General features: G+C 37.8%; 1 protein-coding gene across 1 annotated transcript in view; it reads left to right on the plus strand.

Moving 5' to 3' along the window:
• LOC110572955 (fibronectin type III domain containing protein 3C1-like) overlaps nucleotides 1–27,801 on the plus strand; it is a 71,421-nt gene that overhangs the window by 812 nt on the left and 42,808 nt on the right. The window contains exons 2-13 of the mRNA XM_021681438.1: nucleotides 6,369–6,491; nucleotides 9,270–9,345; nucleotides 17,725–17,801; nucleotides 19,114–19,447; nucleotides 20,060–20,944; nucleotides 21,659–21,711; nucleotides 22,045–22,187; nucleotides 23,835–23,894; nucleotides 24,246–24,384; nucleotides 25,107–25,160; nucleotides 25,275–25,396; nucleotides 25,481–25,655. Coding sequence (XP_021537113.1) covers nucleotides 6,369–6,491; nucleotides 9,270–9,345; nucleotides 17,725–17,801; nucleotides 19,114–19,447; nucleotides 20,060–20,944; nucleotides 21,659–21,711; nucleotides 22,045–22,187; nucleotides 23,835–23,894; nucleotides 24,246–24,384; nucleotides 25,107–25,160; nucleotides 25,275–25,396; nucleotides 25,481–25,655 — 2,241 coding nt within the window. The remainder of the gene's footprint in view (nucleotides 1–6,368; nucleotides 6,492–9,269; nucleotides 9,346–17,724; nucleotides 17,802–19,113; nucleotides 19,448–20,059; nucleotides 20,945–21,658; nucleotides 21,712–22,044; nucleotides 22,188–23,834; nucleotides 23,895–24,245; nucleotides 24,385–25,106; nucleotides 25,161–25,274; nucleotides 25,397–25,480; nucleotides 25,656–27,801) is intronic.

Genomic DNA, 27,801 nt, shown 5'->3' on the forward strand with positions numbered 1-27,801 from the left:
GTGTGAAAAATCACTTAATTTTTTACTTTGGAGTTCAAAAAAAAAATAAATATTCTACTTCTGGATTATAATTTGGTTTGACATCACCATATCAAAAGAAACGGAGGGGGCACCTGAGTGGCTCAGTCGTTAAGTGTCTGCCTTCGGCTCAGGTCATGGTCCCAGGGTCCTGGGATCGAGTCCCACATCGGTCTCCCTGCTCGGCAGGGAAGGCCTGCTCTCCCTCTCCCACTCCCACTGCTTGTGTTCCTGCTCTCGCTCTCTGTCTCTGTCAAATAAATAAATAAAATCTTAAAAAAAAAAAAAAAGAAACGGAGGTACAAATGACCTTCCTGAAATTAAATGTACATTTTTTATGTTTTTTAATTTAATTTAATTTAATTATGTTATGTTAGTCACCATACAGTACACCATTAGTTTTTGATGTAATGTACCATGATTCCTTATTTTCATAAAGCACCCAGTGCTCCATGCAGTACATGACCTCCTTAATACCCATCAACATGCTAACCCATCCTCCCATCCTCCACCCCTCTAAAACACTCAGTTTGTTTACCAAAGTCTAAAGTCACTCATGGTTCGTCTCCCCCTCCGATTTCCCCCCGCTTCGTTTTTTCCTTCCTTCTCCTAATGGCCTCCATGTTATTCCTTATGTTCCACAAATAAGTGAAACCATATGATAATTGACTTTCTCTGCTTGGCTTATTTCACTTAGCATAATCTCTTCCAGTCCCATCCATGTTGATGTAAAAGTTGGGTATTCATCTTTTCTGATGGCTGAGTAATATTCCATTGTATATATGGACCACATCTTCTTTATCCATTCATCTGTTGAAGGGCATCTCGGCTCTTTCCACAGTTTGGCGATTGCAGACATTGCTACTATGAACATTGGGGTGCATATGGCCCTTCTTTTCACTACATCTGTGTCTTTGGGGTAAATACCCAGCAGTGCAATTGCTGGGTCATAGGGTAGCTCTATTTTTAATTTTTTGAGGCACCTCCACAGTTTCCCAAAGTGGCTGTACCAACTTGCATTCCCAGCAACAGTGTAAGAGGGTTCCCCTTTCTCCACAAACTCTCCAACATTTGTTGTTTCTTGCCTTGTCAATTTTTGCCATTCTAACAGGTGTAAGGTGATATCTCAATGTGGTTTTGATTTGAATTTCCCTGATGGCTAATGATGATGAACATTTTTTCGTGTGTCTATTAGCCCTTTGTATGTCATCTTTGGAGAGTGTCTGTTCATGTTTTCTGCCCATTTTTTGACTTGATTATTTGTTTTGGGGGTGTTTGAGAAGTTCTTTATAGATCTTGGATATCAGCCCTTTATCTGTAGTGTCATTTGCAAATATCTTCTCTGATTCTGTGGGTTGCCTCTTTGTTTTGTTGACTATTTCCCTTGCTGTGCAAAAGCTTTTAATCTTGAGGAAGTCCCAAAAGTTCATTTTTGCTTTTGTTTCACTAGCTTTTGGAGATGTATCTTGAAAGAAGTTGCTGTGGCCGATGTCCAAGAGCTTACTGCTTATGTTCTCCTTTAGGATTTTGATGGATTCCTGTCTCACATTGAGATCTTTCATCCATTTTGAGTTTATCTTTGTGTATGGTGTTAGAGAATGGTTAACTTTCATTCTTCTGTATGTAGCTGTCCAATTTTCCCAGCACCATTTAGTGAAGAGACTTTCTTTTTTCCATTGCATGTTTTTTCCTGCATTGTCAAAGATTGTTTGACCATAGAGTTGAGGATCCATATCTGAGCTCTCTATTCTGTATTGGTCTACATGTCTGTTTTTGTGCCAGTACCATCCTGTCTAGGTGATCACTGCTTTGTAATATAGCTTGAAATCGGGCAACGTGATGCCCCCAGCTTTGTTTTTCTTTTTCAACATTTCCTTGGTGATTCGGGGTCTTTTCTGATTTCATACAAATTTTAAGATAGTTTATTCCAGCACTTTGAAAAATGTCATTGGAATTTTGATTGGGATGGTGTTGAAGGTATAGATTGCTCTGGGCAGCATAGACATTTTAACCATGTTTATTCTTCTGATCTATGAGCATGGAATGTTTTTCCATCTTTTGTGTCTTCTCCAATTTCTTTCAGGAGTGTTCTTTAGTTCCTAGAGTATAGATGCTATACCTCTTTGGTTAAGTTTATTCCGAGGTATCTTATGGTTTTTGGTGCTATTATAAATGGAATCATTTCTCTAAGTTCACTTTTTACAGTTGCATTGTTAGTACATAAGAAAGCAATTGATTTCTGTGCATTGACTTTGTATCCTGCCACATTACTGAATTGCTGGATGAGTTCTAGTAATTTGGGGGTGGAGTCTTTTGGGTTTTCCACATAAAGTATAATGTCATCTGCAAAAAGCGAGAATTTGACTTCTTCTTTGCCAATTTGAATACCTTTTATTTCTTTTTGTTGTCTGATTGCTGTTGCTAGGACTTCTAGTACTATGTTGAACAATAGTGGCAAGAGTGGGCATCCTTGACGTTTTCCAGATCTTAAGGGAAAGGCTCTCAGCTTTTCCGAGCTGATATTCACTATGGGTTTTTCATAGATGGATTTTATGAACTTGAGGAATGTTCCCTCTATCCCTATACTCTGAAGAGTTTTAATCAGGAAAGGATGTTGTATTTTGTCAAATGCTTTTCTGCATCAATTCAGAGGACCATATGGTTCTTCTCCCTCCTCTTATTAATGTGTTCTATCACGTTGATTGATTTGCAAATGTTGAACCACCCTTGCATCCCGGGGATAAATCCCACTTGGTTGTAGTGGATGATCCTTTTAATGTACTGTTGGATCCTGTTAGCTAGGATTTTGTTGAGCATTTTGGAATCCATATTCATCAGGGATATCGGTCTGAAATTCTCTTTTTTGATGGGGTCTTTCCCTGGTTTGGGGATTAAGGTAATGCTGGCCTCATAGAATGAGTCTAGAAGCTTTCCTTCTGTTCTTATTTTTTGAAACAGCTTCAGTAGAATAGGTATTATTTCTTCTTTGAATGTTTGGTAGAATTCCCCAGGGAGTCCATCAGGCCCTGGACTCTTGATTTTTGGGAGGTTTTTGATCACTGCGTCAGTCTCATTACTGGTCATTGGCTTATTCAGGCTGTCAATTTCTTCCTGTTTCAGTCTTGGCAGCTTATAAGTTTCCAGGAAAGCATCCATTTCTTCCAGGTTGCTTAATTTATTGGCCTATAGTTGTTGATAATCATTTCTAATAATTGTTTCTACTTCCTTGGTGTTAGTCATGATCTCTCCCCTTGCATTCATAATTTGATTAATTTGGATCCTTTTTCTTTTCTTATGGATAAGTCTGGCCAGTGGTTTATTGATCTTATTAATTATTTTAAAGAACCAACTTCTAGTTTCGTTGATCTGATCTGCTGTGTTATTGGTTTCTAATTCATTGATTTCTGCTCTAATCTTAATTATTTCTCTTCTCTTGCATGGCTTAGGTGTCATTTGTTGCTTTTTCTCTAGTTCTTTACGGTGTAAAGTTAGTTGGTAAATTCAGGATTTTTCTATTTTTTGAGTGAGGCTTGGATGGCTATGTATTTCCCCCTTAGGACTGCCTTTTCAGTATCCAGTGGGTTTTGGACTGATGTGTTTTCATTCTCATTGGTTTCCATGAATTGTTTAAGTTCTCTTTGATCTCATGGTTCACCCAAACCTTCTTAAGAAGAGTGGTCTTTAGCATCCATGTGTTTAAATTTCTTCCAAATTTTTTCTTGTGATTGATTTCCAGTTTTAAAGCATTATGTTCTGGTGATTAACATAACAATAAAAAAATTTAAAAAATAAAGCATTATGGTCTGAGAAAACGCAGGGAATAATCTCAATCTTTTGTTATTGGTTGAGAGCTGATTTGTGACATAGTATGTGGTCTATTCTGGAAGAGGTTCCATGTGCGCTCGAGAACAATGTATATTCTGTTGTTTTAGGGTGGAATGTTCTGTATATATCTATGAGGTCCATCTGGTCCAGTGTGTCATTCAAAGCTCTTGTTTCTTTGTTGATTTTCTGCTTAGATGATCTGTCTATTGCTGAGAGTGGAGTATTAAGTTCTCCTACAATTAACGTATTATTATCAATATGACTTTATTTTGGTTAACATTTGGCTTATGTAGTTGGCTGCTCCTATTTTGGGAGCATAGATATTTACAATTGTTAGATCTTCTTGTTGGATAGACCCTTTAAGAATGATATAGTGTCCTTCTGTGTCTCTAAGTACAGTCTTTAGCTTAAAATCTAGTTTGTCTTATATGAGAATTGCTACCCCAGCTTTCTTTTGAGGTCCGCTGGCATGGAAGATGGATCTCCATCCCTTCACTTTCAGTCTGGATGTATCTTTAGGTTCCAAATGAGTCTCTTGTAGACAGCATATGGATGGGTCCTGTCTTTTTATCCAATCTGCAACCCTGTGCCGTTTAATGGATGCATATAGGCCATTCACGTTGAGAGTGATTAGTGAAAGATATGAATTAATTGTCATCATGTTGCCTGTGAAGACGTTGTTTTTATAGATTGTCCCTGTAAATTTCTGTTGTAGATCACTCTTGGGGTCTTTCTCCTCTTATAGAACCCCCCTCAATATTTCTTGCAGGGCTGGCTTAGTGGTCACATATTTTTTCAGGTTCTGCCAGTCCTGGGAGCTCTGCATCTTTCCATCCATTCTAAATGAAAGCCTTGCCAGATAAAGTAGTCTTGGCTGCATGGTCTTCTCATTTAGTACCCTGAATATGTCTTGCCAGTCCTTTCTGACTTGCCAGGTCTCTGTGGATAGGTCTGATATTATTCTGATGTTCCTCCCTCTGTACGTAAGGAATCTCTTCCCCCTAACTGCCCTTAAGATGGTTTCCTTGGTTCTAAGATTTGCAAGATTTACTATTACATGCTGAGGCGTTGGTCTGTTCTCCTTGATCTTGGGAGGGATCCTCTCTGCCTCTAGGACACGAATGTTTGTTTCATTCCCCAGTTTAGGGAATTTCTCAGCTATGACTTGCTCAAATATATCTTCTAGTGCCCTCTCTCTCCACCCCCTCAGGGATCTCAATAATTCTGATATTGGAACGTTTCATGGTGTCACTTATTTCTCTGATTCTATTTTCATTAATTCTGAGGTTTTTTCCCTGGCCTCTTCTTTTCCCTTCTTGTCTGTTAATTGGTCTTCTAAATCACTAATTGGTTCTTCTGCCTTGCTTACCCTAGCTGTTAGATTATGTGTATTAGATTGGATCTCACTGATAGCATTTTTAAGTTCTGCCAGTTCGGCTTTCATTTCTACCTTTAGAGACTCTATGTTGCCATTGATCATTTTCTCCCTTCTAGCTATTGTCTTCACAACTGCTACCCTGAATTCCATTTCCGACATCTTGGTTATATCTGTATCCATTTGTAAATCTGTGGCAGAAGTCACAGTCTCTGAGTCTTTCCTATTTTGGGTGTTCCTCCTCCTAGTCATGTTGTTGAGGGGTAGTTGAGGGAGTGGAGAGAGTCCAAATTATTGACCACAACCCAAGCAAGATGCACCTGTTTTATAGGGCCCTTAGGGTTGTTGGCCAATTGTTCTCCCAGCCTGTCTTCTGGGGGAGGGGCTTGCCGTGCTGTTACTCAGGCAACCCTGTTTCCGCAGAGTTGCCCTGCCCTCTGTGGGGGGGATGGGCTCAGTGAAAACCAGTTTTATGGGGTTTTTGTTCTGTGGCGGCTTTCCTAGTGGCTTTCTGTGTCTCTTCCAAGAGTCAGAGCAGAAGAAATCATTTTCAACCCTCTCCCTCAGAGCAGAGAGATCACCATCTGTTCTTCAGTGAGCTCTCCAGGCCACACTATCTGGTTTCTGTCTGTGCTGCTATAAACCACAGCATCCTGGGTTGTGCGCCCGTCAGCCGGGCTCCCAGTCCTTGCTTCCAGGTCGGGGCACGGGGGCACATCTCTGCCCTTCTGTGCTTCTAAAACCGCCAGCCCCTCCCAGTTCACATGCGTGTCCCCGCCAGCTGCTCCAGGTTTCAGTCTGGGGCTGCCCTAAGGTCCTTTTCTGCTGCTACCAGTCTGCGAGTCTGTGCCCTATCCCCAGCGTGGGAGGCTTTTGCTCACCAGTGGTGCAAGAGCCCCGTTGTTCCCTCCCCCTTCCATTTATATTCCAATATCTGTCCTCAGAATCACAGCTCCCTGCTTCATACCTCAAAACCGGCGATATTCTGTTTGTAGAGATCCAGATATATCTTCTTACATCTCAGGCTGATTTCGTTGGTGTTCAGTGGTCTGGTGGATATCCAGCTCAATTCAGGGGACTGGTTGGAAAAGGGTCCCCTACTCCTCCACCATCTTTTTCTCTTCCCCTAAATGTACATTTTTTTTATTAGATGGAGAATTATCATCTGGACACCACTGTTGGAACACAGTATACTACCAATTATTCACAAATGATGACTCATCCCAAGAGATATACCAGATGGCCTTCTTATCCTCAGTACTGGATACAACAAGTATGTTTGAATTTTACCATCAGACAAGTTTTGTTTTCTGTTTTTCATTTTTTGCAGGTTTTTTTTTTTTCCTGGAGAGTGGGAATTGGTCTTTCCATGTCAATGCACCTATTTTCTATGACCTTATTATATTAAGTTTTACTTGGATGGGGGAGGACCCGTTACTTAGGGATATTGAACTTCTCCTAAGTGTCCAATGATCCAAATGTTCTCTTCTTCTTGAGCATTTCAAGACCCCAATAATTAGTGAGTCTGAATATTTTTCAAAATGACAGTAATGAACCTCCATACTGTTTTCCAGAGTGGCTGCACCAGTTTGCATTCCCACCAACAAGAGAGTTTTAGGGTTCACCTTTCTCCATATCCTCACCAACACCTGTTGTTTCTTGTGTTAATTTTAGTTATTCTGATAGTTGTGAGGTACTATCTCATTGTAGTTTTGATTTGCATTTCCCTGATGGTCAGTGACGTTGAGCATCTTCTCATGTGTCTGTTGGCCATCTGGATGTCTTCTTTGGAAAAACGTCTATTCATGTCTTTTTTTTTTTTTTTTTTTTGCAGTTCAGTTCTTTTTTATTTTTTTTTATTTTTTTTTAAAGATTTTGTTTATTTATTCTTCAGAGACAGAGAGAGAGAGAGAGAGAAGCAGAGGGAGAAGCAGGCTCCCAAGGAGCAGGGAGCCCGATGTGGGACTCGATCCCAGGACCCTGGGATCATGACCTGAGCTGAAGGCAGATGCTTAACCATCTGAGCCACCCAGGCGCCCCAGTTCTTTTTTTATTATTATTATGTTATGTTAGTCACCATAGAGCACTTCATTAGTTTTTGACGTAGCATTCCATGATTCATTAGTTATGTATATTCTTTTTTTAACCTGATTATTTGTTTTTTGGGTGCTGAGTTTTATAAGTTCTTTATAGATTTTGGATAGAAGCCCTTTTTCTGATAAGACATTTGCAAATATCTTCTCCCATTCCATAGGTTGCCTTTTAGTTTTGTTGATTGTTTCCTTCACTATGCATAAGCTTTTTGTCTTGATGATGTTCCAATAGTCTGGTTTTGCTTTTTTTTTCCCTTGCCTCAGGAGACATATCTAGTAAGATGTTGCTACAGCCAATGTCAAAGAGTTTGGTGCCTTGTTCTCTTCTATGATTTTAATGGTTTCCTGTCTCACACTTAGGTCTTTCATCCATTTTGAGTTTATTTTTGTGCATGGCACAAGAAAGTGGTCCAGTTTCATTTTTCTGCATGTTGCTGTCCAGTTTTCCCAACACCATTTGTTGAAGACACTGTCTTTTGTCCATCAGATATTCTCTCCTGCTTTGTCAAAGATTAGTTGACCATACAGCTGTGGGTCCATCTGGGTTTTCTATTCTGTTCCATTGATCTATGTGTCTGTTTTTATGTCAGTATCACACTGTCTTGATGACTATAGCTTTATAATATAACTTGAAGTCTGGAATTGTGTTGTCTTCTGCTTTGCTTTTCTTTTTCAAGATTTCTTTGGTTATTTGGAGTCTTTTGTGGTTCCATACAAAGTTTAGGATTGTTTATTCTAGCTCTGAAAAATGCTGATGGTGTTTTGATAGGGATTGCCTTAAAGGTGTAGACTGATTTTGATAATATAGCCATTGTAACAATATTTGTTCTTCCAATCCATGAGCATGGAATGGTTTTCCATTCCTTTGTGTCGATTTCAATTACTTTCATAAGTGTTTTACAGTTTTCAGATCACAGGTTGTTTACCTCTTTAGTTAGGTTTATTCCTAGATATCTTACGGGTTTTGGTGCAATTGTAAATGGGATTGGTTCCTTAATTTCTCTTTCTGCTGCTTCATTATTGGTGTATAGAAATGCAACTTACTTCTGTGCATTGATTTTATATCCTGCAACTCTGCTGAATTCCTGTATCAGTTATAGCAATATTTGGGTGGAGTCTTTTGGGTTTTCTATATAGAGCATCATGTCATCTGAAAAAAGTGAAAGTTTGATTTTTTCCTTGCCAAGTTGGATGCGTTTTATTGCTTTTGTTGTCTGATTGCTGTGGCTAGGATTTGCGAGGCTATGTTAACTAAAAGCGGTGAGACTGGATGTCCCTGTATTGTTCTTCAAAAAGTTAAAAATAGAACTACCTTACAATCCACAATTGCACTACTAGGTATTTACCCAAAGAATACAAAAATATCAATTTGAAGGGATATATGCACCCCAATGTTTATAGCTGCATTATCTACAATAGCCAAATTATGGAAACAGCACAAATGTGCAATGACTCATGAATGGATAAAGAAGATGTGGTGTATATATATACACAGTGGAATATTATTCAGCCATAAAAAAGAATGAAGTCTTGCCATTTGCAATGACATGGATGGAGCTAGAGAACATAATGCTAAGGTGAAATGTCAGTAAGAGAAAGACAAATACCATATGATTTCACTCATATGTGTAATTTAAGAAAAAAAACAAATGAGCAAAGGAAAAAAGAGAGAGAGAGACAAAGCAAGAAGTAGACTCTTACCTACAGAGAACAAATTGATTGTTGCCAGACAGGAGGGAGTGAGGAGATGGGTTAAATATGTGATGAGGCTTAAGGAGTGCACTTGTGATGACCACAGGATGCTGTATGTAAGTGTTGAATCACTAAATTGTACACCTAATACTAATATTACATTGTATGTTAACTAATGAATTTAAATAAAACTTTAAAAAATGACAATGATTTTTCATAGATTAAATAACAGAAAAGTTTTTTATCAAAGAATGGTTTATTTCTAGATTATATTGGTGCAAGTTAACCCTGGGGAGACCTTCACCATCAAGTCTGATGACGGGAACATTCAGAATATCCAAGGTCAGTAGAAGTATAATTTGGTGTGTGTTTCTTGAAAGCAAATAGAGTAAATTTAAATATTAGTATGAAATGACTTTACTAGTAATCTATTCCATTAGTATCCCTTCCCATTTGGGCCATATGGAATCCTCTTAAATTTGTATAGTCCTCATAGGAGCATAGTATCAATATAACAACCAGGGCTCATGTTGCTAGTCTTACTAGAGATCTTCATGTAAGTTACTTTTTTTAAATTGAAGATTAATTCAGGAATTTCATTTGAAAAAGTTCACATCTGGGATATACTGACAGCCACAAATAGTTTTAGACTCTTCTCTTATAGGAGATGACTACTGAGGCCTTCAGAGAGCTCATTCATACATTCAAGTACTTTTTTAGTGCCTATCATGTTCTAGCACTATACTAGGTATTCAAGATATAACAATATACAGGAGAGAATAAATTATTTATATATACATATTAGTTTGCTATATATATGTATACATAGTAATATAAAATTAATATTTACTTCATATAAGACTTAGTATTATTCATATTGTGATGGTTGTTTTTGTTCTTATGCCAATTATTTTGTATCCTGAAGTGTTTTAGATCTATGTCTCAAAAATTTTTTAAAACATTGTCATTTTTTTAAAAAATTATCATTTAGCAATGGATTCCATATGGCTGCTATATAAAGTTTATTGTAAATTCATATTTATTATTTTCCCCATTATTAAAAGGAAATTACCATTCTAGGACTTGAGAGCCACATATATTTTTTAAACTAAGCAGTAATTTTAATAATTTCAGGAAAACAAGAGAATGATGACTCACAAAAGTTTCCATTCTGTGTAGGATTTTTATTTTTATTCCTGTGCAATTGTATGTCTAAGACAGTAAAAATACCTAGTATAAAAGTAGGGTATCACATGAGTAGCATTGGGTCCTTGTCTATATTATTCTGTTTTCTAAAAACTTTTACTTTATTATTATCAATGAAAAGCTTAAGATTAATATTTTATTATGTAACATCACTAAAAGAAATATATTTTATGGTTCAGAGTAAAACTTCTATTACTCAGTCTATGCACAAGTAAAAGAACAATGTACTGGAAAGCTGATACTTCATTGTTATAAGCAGTAAAATTTGCCAGTGTTTTTATAATGTAAATTTTACCCAATCCCCATTATGTGCTTTATTTTCCATCAGTTGTGATGAATTTGCATTGATTCATCTACATTCATACCTAGTTTCCTTTGCAAGTAAGCAACAGACACTGAAAATGGCTGGCTGCGTAGAGCTGGTTTTCACTGTGAAAAGTTAAACAGACTTTAAAGTTATTAAAGAATTTTTAAATTTTTTTGAATTAACATATAATGTATTATTTGTTTCAGGGCTAAAGGTCTGTGATTAATCAGTCTTACAAAATGCACAGCGCTCACCATAGTACATATCTTCCCCATTTTCCATCACCCAGCCACCCCATCCCTCCCACCCCCTCCACTCCAGCAACCCTGTTTGTTTCCTGAGATTAAGAGTCTCTTATGCTTTGTCCCCCTCTCTGGTTTCATCTTTTTTCATTTGTTACTCCCTTTCCCTATGATCCTCTGTCTTGTTTCTCAAATTCCTCATATCAGTAAGATCATATGATACTTGTCATTCTCTAATTGACTTATTTTGCTTAGCATAATACCCTCTAGTTCCATCCATGTCACTGCAAATGGCAAGATTTGATTTTTTTGATGGCTGCATAATACTCCATTGTATACATATACCACCTCTTCTTTATCCATTCATCTGTTGATGGACATCTAGGCTCTTTCCATAGTTTGGCTATTGTGGACATCGCTGCTATAAACTTTGCGGTGCATGTGCCCCTTCAGATCACTACATTTGTATCTTTGGGGTAAATACCCAGTAGTGCAATTGCTGTGTCGTAGGGTAGCTCTATTTTCAATTTTTTGAGGAACCTCCACACTGTTTTCGAGAGTGGCTGCACCAGCTTGCATTCCCACCAACACTGTACGAGGGTTCCCCTTTCTCTGCAACCCCACCAACATCTGTTGTTTCCTGACTTGTTAATTTTAGCCATTCTGACTGGTGTGAGTTGGTATCTCATTGAGGTTTTGATTTGGATTTCCCTGATGCTGAGTGATGTTGAGCACTTTTTCATGTGTCTGTTGGCCTTTGGATGTCTTCTTTGGGAAAATATCTGTTCATGTCTTCTGCCCATTTCTTGACTGGATCATTTGATCTTTGGGTGTTGAGTTTAATAAGTCCTTTATAGATTTTGGAAACTAGCCCTTTAGCTGATATGTCATTTGCAAATACCTTCTCCCATTCTGTTTTTGGTTTTGTTGACTGTTTCTTTTGCTGTGCAAAAGCTTTTTCTCTTGATGAAGTCCCAGTAGTTCATTTTTGCCCTTCTTTCCCTTTCCTTTGGCGATGTTTCTAGGAAGAAGTTGCTGCGGCTGAGGTCGAAGAGGTTGCTGCCTGTGTTCTCCTCAAGGATTTTGTTGGACTCCTGTCTCACATTTAGGTCTTTCAACCATTTTGAGTCTATTTTAGTGTGTGGTGTAAGGAAATGGTCCAGTTTCATTCTTCTGCATGTGGCTGTCCAATTTTCCCAACACCATTTATTGAAGAAACTGTCTTTTTTCCACTGGACATTTTCCTGCTTTGTCGAAGATTAGTTGACCATAGAGTTGAGGGTCCATTTCTGGGTTCTCTATTCTGTTCCATTGATCTATATGTCTGTTTTTGTGCCAGTACCATACTGTCTTGATGATGACAGCTTTGTAATAGAGCTTGAAGTCCAGAATTGTGATGCTGCCAGCTATGCTTTTCTTTTTCAACATTCCTCTGGCTATGCAGGGTCTTTTCTGGTTCCATACAAATTTTAGGATTATTTGTTCCATTTCTTTGAAAAAAGTAGATGGTATTTTGATGAGGATTGCATTGAATGCATAGATTGCTCTGGGTAGAATTGACATCTTCACAATATTTGTTCTTCCAATCCATGAGCATGGAATGTTTTTCCATTTCTTTGTGTCTTCCTCAATTTCTTTCATGAGTATTCTATAGTTTTCTGAGTACAGATCCTTTGCCTCTTTGGTTAGATTTATTCCTAGGTATCTTATGGTTTTGGGTGCAATTGTAAATGGGATCGACTCCTTAATTTCTCTTTCTTCTGTCTTGTTGTTGGTGTATAGGAATGCCACTGATTTCTGTGCATTGATTTTATATCCTGCCACTTTACTGAATTCCTGTATGAGTTCTAGCAGTTTTGGGGTGGGGTCTTTTGGGTTTTCCACATAAAGTATTATATCATCTGCAAAGAGTGAGAGTTTGACTTCTTCTTTGCTGATTCGGATGCTTTTTATTTCTTTTTGTCTGGTTGCTGGGGGTAGGACTTCTAATACTATGTTGAATAGCAGTGGTGATATGGACATCCCTGCCATGTTCCTGACCTTAGGGGGAAAGCTCTCAGTTTTTTCCCATTGAGAATGATATTCGCTGTGGGTTTTTCATAGATAGCTTTTATGATATTGAGGTAGGTACACTCTATGCCTATACTCTGGAAAGTTTTGATCAAGAAAGGATGCTATACTTTGTCAAATGCTTTTTCTGCATCTATTGAGAGGATCATAGGGTTCTTGTTCTTTCTTTGATTAATGTATTCTATCACATTGATTGATTTGAGGATGTTGAACCAACCTTGCAGCCCAGGGATAAATCCCACTTGGTCGTGGTGAATAATCCTTTTAATGTACTGTTGGATCCTATTGGCTAGTATTTTGGTGAGAATTTTTGCATCCATGTTCATCAGGGATATTGGTCTGTAATTCTCCTTTTTGATGAGGTCTTTGTCTGGTTTTGGGATCAAGGTAATGGTGGCCTCATAAAACGAGATTGGAAGTTTTCCTTCCATTTCTATTTTTGGAACAGTTTCAGAAGAATAGGTATTAATTCCTCTTGAAATGTTTGGTAGAATTCCCCTGGGAAGCCATCTGGCCCTGGGATCTTGTTTGTTGGGAGATTTTTGATGACTGCCTCCATTTCCTTAGTGGTTATAAGTCTGTTCAGGTTTTCTATTTCTTCCTGGTTCATTTTTGATAGTTGATACATCTCTAGGAATGCCTCCATTTCTTCCAGATTATCTAATTTGCTGGCATAGAGTTGATCATAATATGTTCTTATAATTGTTTGAATTTCTTTGGTGTTGGTTGTGATCTCTCCTCTTTCCTTTATGATTTTGTTTATTTGGGTCATTTCTCTTTTCTTTTTGATAAGTCTGGCCAGGGGTTTATCAATCTTACTGAGTCTTTCAAAGAACCAGCTCCTAGTTTCATTGATCTGTTCTACTGTTCTTTTGGTTTCTATTTCTTTGATTTCTGCTCTAATCTTTATTATTTCTCTTCTCCTGCTGGGTTTAGGCTTTATTTGCTGTTCTTTCTCCAGCTCCTTTAAGTGTAGGGTTAGGTTGTGTATTTGAGACCTTTCTTGTTCTTTGAGAAAGGCTTGTATTGCTATATACTGTCCTCTTAGGACTGCCTTTGCTGCATCCCAAAGATTTTGAACAGTTGTGTTTTCATTTTCATTGTTTTCCATGAATTTTTTTAATTCTTCTTTAATTTCCTGGTGACCCATTCATTCTTTAGTAGGATGCTCTTTAGCCTCCATGTATTTGAGTTCTTTCCAACTTTCCCCTTGTGATTGAGTTCTAGTTTCAAAGCACTGTGGTCTGAAAATAGGCAGGGAATGATCCCAATCTTTTGGTACTGGTTGAGACCTGATTGGTGACCCAGGATGTGATCTATTCTGGAGAATGTTCCATGGGCACTCAAGAAGAACGTGTATTCTGTTGCTTTGGGATGGGATGTTCTGAATATATCTGTGAAGTCCATCTGGTCCAGTGTGTCTTTTAAAGCTTTTATTTCCCTGTTGATCTTTGCTCAGATGATCTGTCCATTTCAGTGAGGGGGGTGTTAAAGTCCCCTACTATTATTGTATTATTGTCAATGTGTTTCTTTGATTTTGTTATTAATTGGCTTATGTAATTGGCTGCTCCCATGTTAGGGGCATAGATATTTACAATTGTTAAGATATTCTTGTTGGATAGACCCTTTAAGTATGATGTAGTGCCCTTCCTCATCTCTTATTAGAGTTTTTGGTTCAAAATCTAATTTGTGTGATATAAGGATTGCCACCCCAGCTTTCTTTTGATGTCCATTGGCATGGTAAATGGTTTTCCACCACCTTACTTTAAATCTGGAGGGTCTAAAATGAGTCTCTTGCAGATAGCATATCCCTGGTCTTTTTTTTTTTTTTTATCCGATCTGATACTCTGTGTCTTTTGATTGGGGCATTTAGCCCATTTACATTCAGGGTAACTATTGAAAGATATGAATTTAGTGCCATTGTATTGCCTGTAAGATGACTGTTACTGTATATTGTCTCTGTTTCTTTCTAGTCTATGTTACTTTTAGGCTCTTTCTTTGCTTAGAGGTTCCCTTTCAATATTTCTTGTAGGGCTGGCTTGGTGTTCACAAATTCTTTTAGTTTTTGTTTGTCCTGTAAGTTTTTTTATCTCTCCTATTTTCAATGATATCTTAGCTGGATATAGTATTCTTGGCTGCATATTTTTCTCATTTAGTGCTCTGAATATATCATGCCAGTCCTTTCTGGCCTGCCAGGTCTCTGTGGAGAGGTCTATTGCCAACCTAATATCTCTACCATTGTAGGTTACAGACCTCTTGTCCTGAGCTGCTTTCAGGATTTTCTCTTTGTCTCTGAGACTTTTAAGTTTTATTACTAGATGTTGAGGTGTTGACCTATTTTTATTGATTTTGAGGGGGATTCTCTGTGCCTCCTGGATTTTGATGCCTGTTTCCTTCCCCAAATTAGGAAAGTACTCTGCTATAATTTGTTCCAATATACCTCTGCCCCTCTTTCTCTTTCTTCTTCTTCTGGGAAACAATTATTCTAATATTGTTTCACCTTATGGTATCACTTATCTCTTGAATTCTCCCCTCGTGATCCAGTAGTTTTTATCTCTTTTTTTCTCAGCTTCTTTATTCACCATCATTTGGTCTTCTAGATCACTAATTCTCTCTTCTGCCTCATTTATCCTAGCAGTTAGAGGCTCCATTTTTTTATTGCACCTCATTAATAGCCTTTTTAATTTCAACTTGGTTAGACTTTTATTTCTCCAGAAAGGGATTCTTTAGTAACTTCCATGCTTATTTCAAGCCCAGCTAGTATCTTTGTAATTGTCATTCTGAACTCTAGTTCTGACATCTTACTAATGCTGTATTGATTAGGTCCCTGGCAGTTAGTACTGCCTCTTGGTCTTTTTTTGGAGGTGAGTTTTTCCATCTTTTCATTTTGTCCAGAGGAGAATAGATGAATGAGAGAACGAAATGCTAAAAGGGTAACAACAACCCCAGAGAAATATACACTAAACAAATCAGAAGAGACCCAAACCGGGGAGGAAAGAAAAAAAAAAAAAAAGAAAGAATATGATCATGCTGGTGAATAGAACAGAGCCACACACTAGATTTTCGGTGTATTTTGGTCTGTTAGAAGAAACTGCCTCCCAAAATTTAAAGAAAGAAAAATTTATATATATATACAAAAATAAGGGTAAATACAATGAAGGGATGGAATATGACTGTAAAGATGAAAATTAAAAAAGATTTTTAAAAAGGAATTGATAAGAGGGGCGCCTGGGTGGCTCAGTTGTTAAGCGTCTGCCTTCGGCTCAGGTCATGATCCCAGGGTCCTGAGATCGAGCCCCGCATCAGGCTCCCTGCTCCGCGGGAAGCCTGCTTCTCCCTCTCCCGCTCCCCCCGCTTGTGTTCCCTCTCTCGCTGTGTCTCTCTCTGTCAAATAAATATAAAAAATCTTAAAAAAAAAAAAAGGAATTGATAAGATAGAAAGTTGGTTGAATAAAGAACGAAAAAAATTTATAAAAAAGAGAGAATTTGATCAGGCAGGAGACTAGGACAGTGTCACACTAGATCTAGGGTATATTTTGGTCTGTTAGAAGAAACTGTATCCCAAAATTTTAAAGAAAGAAAAACTTATATATATACAAAAAATAAGGTTAAATACAATGAAGGGATAGAATATGACTGTAAAAATTAAAATTAAGATTTTTAAAAAGGAATTGATAGATAAGATGTTTGTTGAAAAAGAAAGAAGAAAAATTCAACTAAAAATTAGAAAAAGAAAAAAATAATGAAAATTTTAAAAATTAATTTTGAGAGACAAAAAATTCATGGGGAAAAGAGCCATGTATTCTATTTGCTGAATTCCCCTAGTGCTGGGGTTTTGCCATTCTCATTGATCAGTAAACTTGGTCTTGGCTGGATGTTCTTGCTGATCTTCTGGGGGAGGGGGCCTGTTGCAGTGATTCTCAAATGTCTTTGCCTGAGGCGGAATTGCATTGCCCTTGCCAGGGGCCACGATAAGTAATCTGCTGGGGTTTGCTCTCGGGAGCTTTTGTTCCCTGAAAGCTTTCCGTACAGCTTTGGGGGATGTGAAAATGGCGGCCTCCCAATGTCTCATCCTGGAGGAGCCAAAAGCTCGGGGCCCCACTCCTCAGTGAGCCCTCATAGAAAAGCAGTCAATCACTCATGTCTCCCTGGTCTCCAGCCACACTCCATGCTCACCCAGCCTGTTACCAAGTGTTTCTATCTCCCCCAGCACATGACCCCCTTTGGAGTCTCCAAACCCAGCAGATTCCTGTAGTGCGCTCCCATGCTGCTCCTCCTGGGGGAGGAAGGGGAATCTCCCCGGATCTGCTGCTTGTTGGGTCCTGGCTCAAAGACTAGTGGCCAGACTGTGCCACAGATCATGGTTTATGGCAACCCCGAGCTGAGAGCCCACTCCTCGGCTCCATCTTTGCAGCCGGCTTCCCCACTCTGATACCTGGGAGTTCTGCCACACTCAGGCACCCCTGGTCTTCCTGTGACCCCAAGGATCCTGAGACCACACTGTCCCAGCAAGGGTTCTACCCCCCACTTAGCCACTAGAGCAACGTCCCTCAGCAGAGCAGACTTCTGAAAGTTCTGATTTTGTGCTCTGTTGCTCTATCACTTGCTGGTAGCTGGCTGATGGAGGCTCCCTCCCCCCGCAGTCTATCTTCCCAAATATCGCCTCAGATTCCCTTCTCCACACGTCCTACCTTCCAGAAAGTGGTCACTTTTCTGTTCATAGAATTGCTGCTATTCTTTTCCTCAAACTCCTGTTGAGTTTGTAGGTATTCAGAATGGTTTGATACCTAACTAGCTGAATTCCTGGGCCCAGACGAAATTTAGGTCTCCTACTCTTCTGCCATCTTGCTCCTCCTGCTCCTATTAAAGTATTTATTAATAATAATTTTCTTTTAGGACCTGCTGATGTACCTCTGATGTCACCAAGTGGTTATTTGCCACCAATATATCTTCCTCCTGGTTACATGTCTCAGGTATATGAGTATGGTTTTATTTAGTATTTAGCCCTAAGGCATCATTTAACAGTTATTATGTCACTATATGATAAATCTTCTGAAATACTATTTAGTTGTTCATTTTGTTATCATTATTGCTAAAAAGCAATTGCAGTTAAGCTTAACCAAATCTCCCTTGGATTGTCTTGTAAATAATTCCTTATTCATCTAATGAATTTGCATCTCATCATATTCATTAATCCTCTATTGTTTTTTGTTTCTGAGTACCTTAACCAATCTTGATTACCTATTACAATTGCTACAGTAATGGCTTTTGATAGTGTGTATGCTTTAGTCCCTACAAGTACGTATTTTCAGTTCAGTAGTATTTCATTCTCAGTTGCTGGGCAACAAAGGGCACTTTTTAAAAAATTCTTCAGATATTTACCAAGCACCTAAAATGGACAGGGAAATATTTCTCCTACAGACATCAACAAGATATTTCGTGGTCTTGAAATTTTATAATTGAGAATATGTCTTTTTCTATTGCACAGCTGTGGAAATCAATAACATGCTAAATAAATCAATATATAGTTTGATTCTAAATGGAATTATCTATTTCAACAATATCTAACAAAAATACAAATGCATATTCCTTTTCACCTAGCAATTCCACTTTGAGGAATTTATCCTACAGATGTGTTTTTCACAAATTTGGAATAATAAATATACAAGATTATTCATTACACTATTGTTTGTGATCATAGAAGGCTGCAAACAACCCACACACTTGTCAATGGAGGACTGTGTACAATGGAGGACATCCATATAATGGAGTACAATGCAGCTGTGCAAAAAAGTGGGGAAGTTTTATATACTGACATAGAAAGATCTTTAAGATATGTTGCTAAGTGTAAAAAGCAAGGTACAGATAGTAATAGTGCAAATAAGGCTACTTTTTATGTAATAAAAAGGAAAAATAAGAATCTGTATTCTTGCTTATACAGACAAATTCTGGATGGATTCCTAAGAAACTAAGAGCAATAGTTATCTAATGGGGGCATTGAGCAGATAAGATTTAGGAGGGAAATTTTACATGTATAGCTTTTTATACTTTATGGTTTTAAACAAAGTCAATATATTATCTATTGTCAAAAAATTACCTTTTTGAAAGCCATACATATAGAGACAAGGAAGAATTGTCTTTTGCTTGACCTAGTTTCACTTAGTTATTACTTTTTGATCCCTTGGGTTTTCTAAATTAAGAGCACAGGATATAAATCTAAAACTTAGTTTAAAAAAATGACAAATTTTATTAATTCTGTTTATATGGTTCTGTCTTCCAACTTAGGTGGTGGAAGAAAATGGCATTCACAAAATTATCATTGTGCCTCAGACAATTGACTATCATACAGCCATGCCTGCTCCTCTACAACAAGTACCACACTTCATTGGCCTGTCCTCTCCTGTGTATCAACAAGGGCCTCACCTGATGTATCCCCCAGCTCAAGGGGAATATCCACCGCCTTACATCCAAGAGCCTTTGCTGCAGCAGCTGCCACCACCACTGCTGCCACTGCCACTGCTGCTACCGCCACTGCTGCTACCACCACTGCTGCCACCAGCACTGCTTCCACCACCACCTATGCTACCACCAGCAACATTTATATACCAAGAGCAGCATGGTAGTATATAATTTTCTTAAACAGGAAATATTTTGAGTTTGTAAAAATTAAGAGCATTGGGAAATTAAGTGAAAAAAGTAGAAAGTAGTAACGTTTCCATGAATGACTGCATTTCATGCATGTATATTAGGTTTAATGAAAATAAGCACTGGTTCGTGTTTAAGGCAAAATACTCATAAACATAATTTTCTATATATTTTTGTACTTTGATATAACATTGATTTATGATATTTATTTTTACTGAGTGGGTCTATAAAATCATACTGGAACATTATAAAAGAATGTTTTGATTATTAATGCCATACGGTGGGAATATAAAAGACACTGAAGGGTCAACATTAAAATCATCTTAGGACCTTAAAATTTGGAAGTGGAGTTACTCCCTAGGAAAATAATATCTGTATTTGCTCATGTTTTTCTTTCTGTACATATCAATACATTATAAAAATACATACCTAATATCTGTATTAAAGCAAAACAGGAAAAAATTTAAAAGTAAAACATGGCTTATCAGTGCTTTTTTTTTTTTTTTTGGTTTGAAGAAAAGATTAAAAAGACCTTGAGATATGTAATTATTATAATTATTAAGCAGCACTCCATTGTCTCTTTTAGAAATGTATTCCCATAGAAGAGGAAATTATAACCAGTTTGATGAAAGGGCTGCTAACATGGGAGAACATATGAAGAAAAAAATGAGAGAAGGCCAACTTGGTGGACACAAGACTAGCTGTACAGTTAACAACACCTCTTTGCTTGTGAACAAAACCAATAATTTTTCAAGTATTCCTGCTACTTCAAACACTTACACTGTGGACTATGCTGCAAGTACCTCCACTGTTGACAATACCATGAGCACCTGCACTGTGGAGAATGCTCCACACACCTACACTGTTGACAGTGCATCAAATACCTACACTGTAGACAATGCTACAAGCACTTACACTGTGGACAATGTTCCATGCACCTACACTGTGGAAAATACTTTGAGCACTTATACTGTGGACAAAGCTCCATGTGCCTACACTGTGACCAATGCTCAGGACATTTACATTGCTGACACTGTTGACAACCCTCCAAGCACTCACATTGCTGACAATACTCCCAGCAATTCTTCCACTGACCATACCCCTAGTACTTCCACCACAGACAATGTTCTTCCTTCCACCACTGATAGTGTTCCAGACCCTTCCAGCACTAATTATGTGCCCAGTACTTCCACTTCTGACAGTACTCCCAGACCACCAGCTATTGACAGCACTCCAAGCTCTTCCGTTTCTGACCATGCTCCCAACATTCCCATCTCTGAGAGTGCTCCCAGCACTTCTGCCATTGATGATGCTCTCAGTGCTTCCAGTGCTGCCAGCAATTCCAACACTGCTAGTGCTCATGTTGAGACTAGTCAGGGAAAGAAATGGAGTGCTGCAGGAAGTGGAGGCATCAAGAAGAAACCAGGTGGAAAACAAAGCAAGAGCCCATCATCAAATGCTGCAGAAAAAGGTAAGGTCAGGAGTTTGGTTTTGTTGGCAATGAATAAACATCCTAATGTTTAGGAATCTCAGTGCATCTTAAATATTTAAGTGCCATTTTGTTTCCATTTCCTCTTGTCCTCATTGTACCCCTAAATCTAAACTCAGTGAAACCACAGTTGGGCTGCTTTTTTTTTTTTTAAAGATTTATTTATTTATTTGAGAGAGAGAGAATGAGAGACAGAGAGCACGAGAGGGAAGAGGGCAGAGGGAGAAGCAGACCCCCTGCTGAGCAGGGAGCCCGATGTGGGACTCGATCCCGGGACTCCAGGATCATGACCTGAGCCGAAGGCAGTCGCTTAACCAACTGAGCCATCCAGGCGCCCTGGGCTGCTTTTTTAAAACATGGAGAAATGACCATCCTCATGCAAAATGTGTCATGTATCTTACATGCACACCACGTAATTCTTTTCTAGTTGTCTGCCAGTGAAACACTGCAAATTACTCTATAGTCCTAATGAATTCACATTATTTCATTTAAACGAGGGACTCTGTCTTTTGTTAGAGTTTGTTTAATAACATACACTTTAGACTGCTCTCTTCTTTTAAAATTTTAGTGTAAATCGCTACTAGGTTTTTAGTAGCTCTCCTGATGATGATGTATCTGTAGTTGGATGATAGACATCTAACTTCTTTCTCTTGTTTTTACCAATGTAATATTTTATTTTGGGGTGTTTTCTTTTAGAATGCATAACAGAACATGGAAAGTCATGCTGTTTCAGCATTGAAAAACCTGTAGTAAGTAACTAAAGTGAATATTTAAGTATTCCTTTTAATTTACTTTTTCATTCTAAAATATGCAAGTTCACTGATATTTTTCTCTAGTAAAGTTTTAATTTGAAGCCTTTACCTGGTTAAAATTTCATAATCTCCATTAGCTATTCAGTACATAAAGATTCAGAATGGTATTATTAAAGATAATATTGATGACATTGCTTAACCACAGTATTTAAGCACCTATATGAGGAGAACAATATATTTAGCATCAAAAAGACTTAGGGAAAGATTATATCATAAATTACAGATTATATATTTTAAATGCCCTACTTGAATTTTTGTTATTTATTTTAGGTTTCTGATATTCAAACCAGATCTGCTATTATTTCATGGAAACTACGTGGTTCTGAGAAATGTGATCACACCAAATCTCCCATGACATTTGAACTGGCAATATCTAACAGTGGTAAAAATGGAAAATATAAAAATGTATATATGTAAGTTTCTTTTTATTCATTTCTCATTTCTCATAATTCAATTCAAATATGCTATCTAAATGTATAGACCTCAACTTATACCTAGGCTGAGTTCTAAAGATTTTTTCTGCATTTTTTCCCAAGCTTTGAATGCAATTTTATATTAAAATAGTTTTATATATGGTGGGTGGTTGCCAGGTCAGTCCATGAAATTCACTGAATCATGTTAGTGCTGAGAAGGATCTTAACTATCAACTGGTCCATTGTCTTCAGTTTATAGCTTTCCTATTTGACAAGTTTAGACTCAGGGAAGAAAATGTTCCCTCCAATTCTCCCTTCTCTTTATTCACTTAGGTCATTTTAGGGGGGAAAAAAGTTTCACTTTATGGTAGGCTACACAAATGAGGTATTTACATTGCAATTGGATTTAAGATAGACTCCCCTGGAAATTTCATTACAGAAGCTAGTTATAAGGTGGAGCTATGATAGCAGCAGGATGAGCTTAGGAATGTGCTCAGAAGATACAACCAGAAAAAAAAAAAAAAAGATAAAAAGATAGAACCAGGACTAGGGAGGATATGGTGGAGGACACAGCAAGAGCATACCCAACCACTCTGAACAAACAGCTTCTCGACTGAATGGGGACATGTATTCTGAAAGAGAACACACAGAGAGAGGCACAGTAGAAAGGAAATCCCAAGTGAGGAAGAAGAAATTCCTTTGCCCACCAAAAATTATGCAAGAAATAAGTCAGAGATCTGGAGCTGTCTCTACAGCACTTTAAAAATCATAATGCATCTTAAACTTCATTTACTAGAATTTGTCATCTTTACTCAGAGACTCAAAGTGAAATTTTAAATGTAATTAGTTATTATGTAAAGTTTTACTTCCTTTATAATTAGGAGCTAGAAATTTTAAATTTAAGAATTATAATACACAATCTTCTATATTGGGTAGAGGGATGGGAAGATGTAAAATGTGAGGAAAAGCTACTTATAAAATTAAGTTTTGTAGGAGGTTACATGGTGGTCTTTTTCTGGTGTTATGTATTTCATAAATATCTTTGTTTTTTATAAAAACACTTTAATCACCCTATAACCTTGAGTGGCCTGTGCTTAGAAGTATCAGCCTTTGCTTAAAAATAATAATCTTTTAGCTCTTTTTGAAGGCTATTTCTGGGGTTAGAGCCTGAAAGAACTCTTTGAGTTGGTAGAGTACACCTAGGTACTTATGACTGTTTCAGGAAGACATAGATGTGGAAGCACAGCCACTCAATCCACTGTAGCAAATAGGTGCCCTCCCCGGAAAGATTTCCTTTTGTAATTGAATAAATAAATTGCATGATGCACAGTGTCTTTGAGGCTTTTCATATCAACATTATTTTAAATAAGCTAATTAAAGACAAATCTGCATTATTACAGTGTGAAGAAGTTGCAGCGGGAAAAATTATAAAATTTCACTTCATAAAGCCATAGTAATTTCACATGCAAATGAAGAATTTGAAGTATTAGTATCACTTTTTTGCATTCATAGAAAATGGGCTAAAGTTCTCTAAATTTCAAAGAAAATTGTGCTTCTTTGTTTATCACTTGAATATATAAGATTAGGACTGTTAGTTAGCTATTAAATATTTGTGAGATCATTTATAAACAGATATTATGTTCACAGTGGTGATGGAGTTATATTTACTCTACTTGATCTACAACCATCCATGGCCTATTTCATAAGGTAAGAACTCCATCCTACACAACCCCCACTCACCCTGTAGCCAGGCAGACTCCCCGGTCTGTATCAGTTTACTACTTATGATTTCTACAGTCAGCATTGCTACTTGCCAGCAGAGTGGCCTATCCTTCATGCTTCAAAAGAGCCCCCTCCAAATCCCTCATTAGTTCACTTTCTTTCACTTAATACAGGTGAAAGAGTGATTTGGGAGCCATCACCAATAACAATCCAACTTGACTCTACTAGAAAATTCTGTATAATTAGCTCCTAATATGTACCAGGGAACTCAAGTATTCAATTTAGTACATGTAAGGATAAATATTTGAAAGCTTACAATTGTCATTACATTTTTAGAATTACAACCATAAGAAGCTCAGCACATAGAACTATGTCTGAAGTGGTTAGTTTCACAACTCCAGGTTGTGAACCAGACCCTCCACTTGCACCCAAACTAATTAACCGATCCAAGAGCAGCCTGAATTTACAGTGGAAAGTAAGTATTTTACTGCCAAAGTCTCCTCAACATGTTTTTTTTTTTAATTTAAAAACATTCTTTCTGGGGCACCTGGGTGGCTCAGTTGTTAAGCGTCTGCCTTCAGCTCAGGTCATGGTCCCAGGGTCCTGGGATCGAGCCCCATATCGGGCTCCCTGCTCAGCGGGAAGCCTTTTTCTCCCTCTCCCACTCCCCCTGCTTGTGTTCCCTCTCTCGCTGTGTCTCTCTCTGTCAAATAAATAAATAAAATCTTAAAAAAAACACATTCCTTCTACTTTGTCCTGAATTTTAAATATGAAATTATGCATGCCTCATCTGACCTATTTCCCTAGCACTTTTCGTTTTTCCATAATCATCTTTCTCTTCTATCTATATCGAGCATCAAGTAAATTGAGAGATGTCAATCATAATTTCAATTAGTAAAAGTTGAAGTGTCAATTTCTGTAACCTAAATTTATTTATAATTGTAGTTACCAATAAATCTACCTCTTAATTATTAACTTTCTTTATTACATAAAATTTGGAAAACAAGACATAGATTTTGGGTATGTCTTATAGACTGTAAAAAGTGCATTTTAACTTTAAAATCTGGATTGCTTTAAAAAAAAGTAAGCAGATTAATTTTACAGTAATTTCAATCACTTTAATTACATAGTGTGTGTGTATGTACATATACTGTGTAAAAACAGACAATCATACTTTTATCTTTCTGACATATTTAGGGTTCCAATGATAATGGTTCCAAAATAAACAGCTTCCTTTTGGAATGGGATGAGGTAAACCATTTTATTTCTTAAAAGTACTTTTTTGTAAATGGTTATTAATGTTATGATGAATTTTTATACTTGCAGCATTTTATAATGTTCTAATATTTTGCATCTATTATTAAGGGCAAAGGTGAAGGCTTCAAAAGTTGCTATATGGGTAACATGAAACAACACAAGATCCTTAAACTGAATGCTTCTACAAAATATTCATTCAGACTAGCTGCCAAAAATAACTTTGGCTTGAGGTACATTGAATTATTGCAATATTTAAAAGTCTATACTTTAATAAGAACCTGAAAATAACTTTTCCATATTAATTTATTTTTCAGTGATTTCAGTGAAATAGCAATCTTCCATACATCAGGAACTATGCCTCCAACACCTCCACCTCCTAAGCTAAAAGAAGCAGGAGTCTGTAATTTGTCACTAGAATGGTGTGCCCCAACTAACACAAGCCCAAATGACAGTCTTACTTATGTACTAGAAATGGAAGAAGCAGGATCCGTAAGTTTTCTTTTCACATGCTTTAATCTTTAACTTCAGTTTTAGGTACATTTTACATGCATCTTATAATGAAAAATTTTAGATTTAATTTCTTTTTTTAAGTTTTTATTTAAATTCCAGTTAGTTGGGACGCCTGGGTGGCTCAGTCTGTTAAGCATCTGCCTTCGGCTCAGGTCCTGATCCCAGGGTCCTGGAATCGAGCCCCGCATCGGGCTCCCTGCTCAGCGGGGAGCCTGCTTCTCCCTCTGCCTGCTGCTCCCCCTGCTTGTGCTTTCTCTCCCTGATAAATAAATAAATAAATAAATAAATAAATTCCAGTTAGTTAACAGTGTAATATTAGTTTCAGGTGTACAATTTAGTGATTCAACACTTAAATACAACACCCAGTGCTCATCACAGCAAGTGCCCTCATTAATCCCCATCACCTATTTCACCCATCCCCCCACCCACTTTCCTTCTGGTAACCATCAGTTTGTTCTCTGTAGTTAAGAGTCTGTTTCTCAGTTGTCCTCTTTTTTTCGCTATGATTAAGCTAATTTCTACTCAATCAAACCACATTATTCCCAAGTCTCTGTTTTCGAGAGGGGACCAATGCTAGCCAATGTTAGGCGAGCCAGTACAGGGAGTTCTGAAGGTACCTAAGTCCCGGAAGATTAGCTAAAAGCAGCAGCAGCCATAACAACACAACAGATACACAGTGAAGTGTGTTAGTTCTTCAACTTTGGGTCTATCCCAGATGACCTTGCATGGTCACACAGATCCTCTGCATACTTCTACCAGGCCAAACGCTTTCCTCATCTCCCTGGATTCCTGATGTGGGCGGGCAACCTGTTTTATTGCATTCTGAAATTTCAAGTCTATACTAAATAGGCTATTCAACTTAAAAGGCAGCTGTACATTTTAGGTTATGTACATTTTACCACATTTTATATAAAGCAACTAACATTGAAGAAGAGTTCTATGTAATTAATATGTTAAGTGCCTTCATATACATTATCTCATTACATCTTGAAAAAAGGGAGCCCTTTAAAGTAGAAAGTGTCTCCATTTTTTTTAATTTTTTATTCTTATGTTAATCCCCATACATTACATCATTAGTTTTAGATGTAGTGTTCCATGATTCATTGTTTGTGCATAACACCCAGTGCTCCATGCAGAATGTGCCCTCCTCAATACCCACCACCAGGCTAACCCATCCTCCCATCCCCCCTCCCCTCTAGAACCCTCAGTTTGTTTTTCAGAGTCCATCATCTCTCATGGTTCGTCTTACCCTCCGATTTCCCCCCCTTCATTCTTCCCCTCCTGCTACCTTCTTCTTCTTCTTTTTTTCTTTTCTTAACATATATTGCATTATTTGTTTCAGAGGTACAGATCTGAGATTCAACAGTCTTGCACAATTCACAGCGCTTACCAGAGCACATACCCTCCCCAGTGTCTATCACCCAGTCATCCCATTCCTCCCACCCCAACCCCCACTCCAGCAACCCTCAGTTTGTTTCCTGAGATTAAGAATTCCTCATATCAGTGAGGTCATATAATACATGTCTTTTTCTGTTTGACTTATTTCGCTCAACATAATACCCTCCAGTTCTATCCAGGTCGTTGCAAATGGCAAGATCTCATTCCTTTTGATGGCTGCATAATATTCCATTGTATATATATACCACTTCTTCTTTATCCATTCATCTGTCGATGGACATCTTGGCTCTTTCCACACTTTGGCTATTGTGGACATTGCTGCTATAAACATTGGGGTGCACGTATCCTTTCGGATCCCTACTTTTGTATCTTTGGGGTAAATACCCAATAGTGCAATTGCTGGATCATATGGTAGCTCTATTTTCAACTTTTTGAGGAACCTCCACACTGTTTTCCAGAGTGGCTGCACCAGCTCGCATTCCCACCAACAGTGTAGGAGGGTTCCCCTTTCTCCACATCCCCGCCAACATGTGTCATTTCCTGACCTGTTAATTTTAGCCATTCTGACTGGTGTGAGGTGGTAGCTCATTGAGGTTTTGATTTGGATTTCCCTGATGCTGAGCGATCTTGAGCACTTTTTCATGTGTCTGTTGGCCATTTGGATGTCTTCTTTGGAAAAATGTCTGTTCATGTCTTCTGCCCATTTCTTGATTGGATTCTTTGTTCT

The sequence above is a fragment of the Neomonachus schauinslandi genome, chromosome X (genome assembly GCF_002201575.2).
Source record: "Neomonachus schauinslandi chromosome X, ASM220157v2, whole genome shotgun sequence".
In the NCBI taxonomy this organism is placed as follows: domain Eukaryota; kingdom Metazoa; phylum Chordata; class Mammalia; order Carnivora; family Phocidae; genus Neomonachus; species Neomonachus schauinslandi.